The 4,904-nt window shown below is 40.5% G+C and overlaps 2 protein-coding genes across 2 annotated transcripts; both read left to right on the forward strand.

Annotated features, from left to right (window-relative positions):
• The first annotated feature begins 2,751 nt into the window (after positions 1 to 2,751).
• LOC121857370 (zinc finger BED domain-containing protein 5-like) lies at positions 2,752 to 3,526 on the forward strand. The gene is made up of 2 exons (XM_042353378.1): positions 2,752 to 2,829; positions 3,119 to 3,526. Exons 1-2 carry the CDS (start codon positions 2,752 to 2,754, stop codon positions 3,524 to 3,526), a joined length of 486 nt encoding a protein of 161 aa, XP_042209312.1.
• A 63-nt stretch (positions 3,527 to 3,589) lies between these two features.
• Positions 3,590 to 4,657, forward strand: LOC121857371 (zinc finger BED domain-containing protein 5-like; the record flags this gene model as incomplete). The annotated part of the gene is made up of 2 exons (XM_042353379.1): positions 3,590 to 4,367; positions 4,499 to 4,657. Coding segments are annotated over exons 1-2 (937 nt in total), but the record flags the coding sequence as incomplete, so codon positions are not given.
• Positions 4,658 to 4,904: the final 247 nt, after the last annotated feature.

Consider the following 4,904-nt stretch of genomic DNA (forward strand, 5'->3'; position numbering starts at 1 on the left):
CTGGCTGGGACGTCTGTCATTATCCCACCTTATATAAGGAATTGCTTACGCTATATATTAAATTATATGTGTCATTTTAGCTTACCTTAAGCATGGTTATGAATATTTTGTATAATTTTATATCACATCTATTGTACTGTGTTTCTATAGTAAATTATAGTACTGTATTATATATATTACTATATTTAATTATACATTCACTATCTAATATGAAATTACACTATACTAATACCATACTATATCACCCTATATCACATTTTACTTCTTATATCACACCACACGAAGCATATATAATTACATAGACCTATAGTATATTTATATATATATATTGATAAAATCACACGGGAAAATGGAAACAACGGAGCACCTTAGCTTTCGTCTTTATTCAAGACATCTTCAGAGGCAACTGTTTCCATTTTCCCGTGTGATTTTATCAAGATTTATCTTATCCACGTTTTCATTGTGGATTTACATGAAATATATATATATATATATATATATATATATATATATATATATATATATATATATATATATATATATATATTCATTATGTCTTGCCGGACTTCTGCAATCACCTCATGCCAGGATTCAGACCCGGCCCCAAGCCTATGACTGAGCCGGGGAACGCTAACCGCTGGACCACAGGATACTATAATTTTTTATTTTTGGGGGGACAGAAATCCAGCATCTATCACTGCCATCAGTTACACAAGCTGTATATAGCCCTGTACCATAAGGAAAAGATCGTGTTACCTGACTCACGCACGCACTTGATGATAATGAGGATACGAGTCATTAATTTTTCCCCCAGTAGTGTTCATTCAGTGGTGAGTGTGTGTGTGTGTGTGTGTGTGTGTGTGTGTGTATGTGTGTGTGTGTGTGTGTCCTCTCATACGTTCACTTACCCGAGACAAAATAAAAACCCCAGATTTACACGGTCGACAACAAACGTGTAGGAATATCAACCAAGAAGCAACATAAATACTGGTATAATTTGATCCCACCAACCACGGTCACCAGCAGTATAATTAATGGTGTTACAGGTATATAATTCCCCTTTCAACAATCTTGAACCTACCCTTCCATAATTTTTGTATAGTTATTATCTCTTGTTTGGACCTATTTTGAGTACGTGAATAAAGAGGTTTGTTAATAAAGCTTAGGAATACACGGAAGCAAATAATCTATTTACCTTAATTAGTTTCAAATGTAAAAAATTCTACCTGTATTATTATTATATAGTCTATCTTAGTCTTTATATGACCGGTAATAACAACATTGAATGTAATTAATCTAAAAACAAAAAATATTCATCATTTTGCTTCATTTCTTCTCACACTGAATCACTTAATTTTTTCTACTGTCAGAAATTATCACAAAATCTACGTTGTTTCCATACATAACAAATAAATCTCCCTGGAGCCTTTTATCACGCTGGGGGTCGAGGAGTGACTCAGCGGGTAAGCAACAAACATACAGTACGACTCCGCCTCAGGCATTATGGCCACATTTGACAAGGTTGGCTCTACACCCAGGAGGTCGCTACACCCAGGTTACGCCGCCCATTAATTCACACGACACACAGGATTACCGACACCCAGAAGGTAACTACAATGAAATACACTTAGATTAGACGAAATGCAGGTTCACTTAAGTTTAGATTACATTCCGGATTACACGAAAAAAACAGACTAGGTAACTCATTATGTCCACAGGTACCAGACTACAGCAAGATACACAGGGATCGATTACACACACACACACACACACACACACACACACACACGGACAAGGCTGCAGTCGTTTTTCTTGGAATTAGATGTTTGCCAAGGAATTGATTTCCTTCCTCACTAGTAGACGCTAAACCTGAAGTGTAATGTATAGTGCAGGGGTTCTCAACCAGGGGGGAATTCCCCCCAGGGGGGGATTTCAGGTTTTCAAGGGGGGATTTGGGACCACAGATTAGCAAACTCAAATTGTTAGAATGTTGATCTTTTTATTGCCTTTGAGCTCCCTAGGGCGGCACAAAATTCAGTATGCATCGATTACCTGCTGCAAGCAGCCTATCAAACCGTTCACCACAAGCTCCTGAACCGTAAGGATCAATATAGATTACCCATAGACAGGGCTGCCACAAAGGAAAGATATAGGCGCCACCGAGTGGTCCGTCTGCAAGTACCCTTACGAAAGCTTACGCTTTGCTTAGAGTCCTAGACCTAGCCTCCTGTCACTAGTACCCCCACCCCCTACACCCTGTAGTGGACGTCTCCCCTACAAACTGCATAGCTGCATCCCACCTGCGACGCTTTCCTTAGCAACCAAACGAGCGGCGTCACCAGATGCGCCGCCGTATCCTAGCAACCGAGCCAAAGACCAGTTACTTCTCGGGTTTTCCCAACGTGACTCATAGGTGACTCACGTCTGCTAGGTATATAAGCTCTGTCTCTCCATTGAGATTGATTCCGGCCTCACTTCTACAACAAGCAACACCTCCTCCTCCGCCGCTGCCTGGCGGCCCCTCGCTTCTCCTCGCCTGCCTGGCGGTCCTCGCTCCCGCCAGCGAGCATGGCGACCCACCAGCTGTCCTCACCAACCAGCTCTCATTCTGCCCATCTTCCTGAACAAGCAACACCTCCTCCAGCAAGCTCCACGCTGTGAGCATTCATTCAACCAGGAGGCCAGCAACTGGCAACATCTTCTCGATGAAGCGACGCCGCTGCACCCCTGCCGGGCCCCCCACTCTAGCAGATGACGTGTGACTCATACTTCAATGCTTGCAGTTCTGAGCAGTCTTCAATGATCCGCGCTACTGAGAGGTCACGCCGGGTTTTCTCTCCGTTAGCTCCTGTGTTTTTTGCCACTTTTTGTGAGTATTTTGTTGGTTTCGCACTCACATTGGTGACTGTGCTTCTCTAGTTTTTGTGGTGTTAACATGGACCATAATCTCCCATATTTGTGCATTTTACACATATTCTTTTTGTGCGTCACTGGCATTATTTACTTCTTAATGCCAGCCATGTTGCTGATTAAATAAAAAATAAAGATAAATATTTCACTTTTTTATCTGTGAAAATATCCATTTATAGTTTTGACTTTTTCTTGTTTTTATTTACAGAATTTGGAGCCCATCATGAGTGTCAAAAAAAGAGGGTACGATCATTCATATATTGAATATGGATTCACATCCATCATCATCAATGGAGAAGAAAGGCCTCAATGTGTTATTTGTAGTAAAGCTTTGACAAATGATTCTATGAAACCAACAAAGTTGAGGCGACATTTGCAGAATGTTCATCCTCAACACAAGGACAAGGACCAAAACTTTTTTGAACGTCATGGGAATGCTCTCAAAAAGATGAAGCTGGATTCAACAGGGGCATTCAAAGAAACAAACCAAAAGGTTACTGAAGCTTCTTATGTCGTAGCACTGGAGATAGCAAAGCAGAAAAAACCACATACAATTGGGGAAAATTTGATCAAACCTTGCTCTCTCAAGATGGTGGAAATTGTGTTGGGAAATTGATTGGAGAAAAAACTTGCAGCGGTTCCACTATCAAACAGTACTATCCAAAGGAGGATCAGCGATATGGCCATTGACATCAAGGATCAAGTTGTGCAGGAGATCAAGTCTTCAGCATTTGGCTTATTTTCAATTCAACTTGATGAATCGACTGATGTGGCATCGTGTTCCCAGTTGATGGTGTTAGCAAGGTATGTTCACTCAGGTTCATTTAAAGAGGAGTTTCTCTTTTGTTCTTCTCTTGAAACAACTACCAAGGCCTCGTATATTTTGGAAAAGGTTTCATCTTTCTTTGAATCAGAAAATCTTTTGTGGGATAATATCTGTAGGTGCTGTACAGATGGAGCACCAGCTATGTTGGGGACAAAATCAGGATTTCAAGTTTGTGTGAAAAAGCGAGCTCCAAAAGTGAAAGGCATTCATTATATGATCCATCGTCAGGCACTGGCCTCAAAAACACTTCCAGCTCCGCTAGGGAAGGTTTTGGATCAAACAATTCAAATTGTGAATTTTGTCAAAGGAGGAGCTCTCAACTCACGACTTTTCAAGCAGTTATGTACCGACATGGATGCAGCCCATTATTTGCTTCTTTTCCACACAAATGTTCGATGGCTGTCAAGAGGAAATGTAACTGAGCGAATATTTGAGCTTAGAGATGAGCTCAAATTATTTTTTGAAGTTCAGGGTAAGATGGAATTTTTTGCCTGGCTGGATGATGAGGAATGGCTCATGCGCCTTGCCTATTTGGTTGATATTTTTGAGCAGCTGGATAAACTGAATCTTCAGATGCAAGGAAGGAATACAAACATCATAAAATTCATGGATGCCTTGAAAGCTTTCATGAGCAAGCTGAAAAATTGGAAGAGAAAGGTTAATATAAAAATTTTTGCAATGTTTGAGAAAATGTCATCCGTTCTTGTTGTTGGTGGTGAAGACAAGGTGCTTCCACAATTTGCAAAAAATGAAATTTTACAGCATTTGATACACTGGAAAATGAATTCAGCCGATATTTTCCTGAACTCAGTGATGATGAGTTGCATTTAGTGCGAAATCCATTCAAATTGTCAGTTGAAAAAGTTCCTGATGATTGTCAAGATGAATTTCTGGAGCTGAAAACTGATTCGGGAGCAAGAGGTATGTTCGATGAGAAATCAATCACAGAATTTTGGCCCTTGATGTGCGATTCCTACCCAAAAGTGGCAGAAAGAGCTATCCGTGCATTGCTTCCGTTTGTGTCGACATATCTTTGTGAGTCAGGCTTTTCAACTCTGTTGCAAATTAAAACGAAGCAACGTAGTAGATTAGAGGTAGAAAATGACCTGCGTTGTGCCCTTTCAAGCACTCCTCCGCATATCCCAGAATTGGCGAAGAAAAAACAATC

Source organism: Homarus americanus, unplaced genomic scaffold, assembly GCF_018991925.1.
Source record: "Homarus americanus isolate GMGI-L3 unplaced genomic scaffold, GMGI_Hamer_2.0 scaffold43579, whole genome shotgun sequence".
Lineage (NCBI taxonomy): Eukaryota > Metazoa > Arthropoda > Malacostraca > Decapoda > Nephropidae > Homarus > Homarus americanus.

Excerpts from the sequence above, each read along its gene's own strand:
- LOC121857370 (XM_042353378.1), top strand. The coding sequence starts at position 2,752 with ATGACGTGTGACTCATACTTCAATGCTTGCAGTTCTGAGCAGTCTTCA. Across the intron at positions 2,830-3,118 it reads CTACTGAGAGGTCACGCCGG|AATTTGGAGCCCATCATGAG; the intron begins GTTTTCTCTCCG and ends TTTTATTTACAG.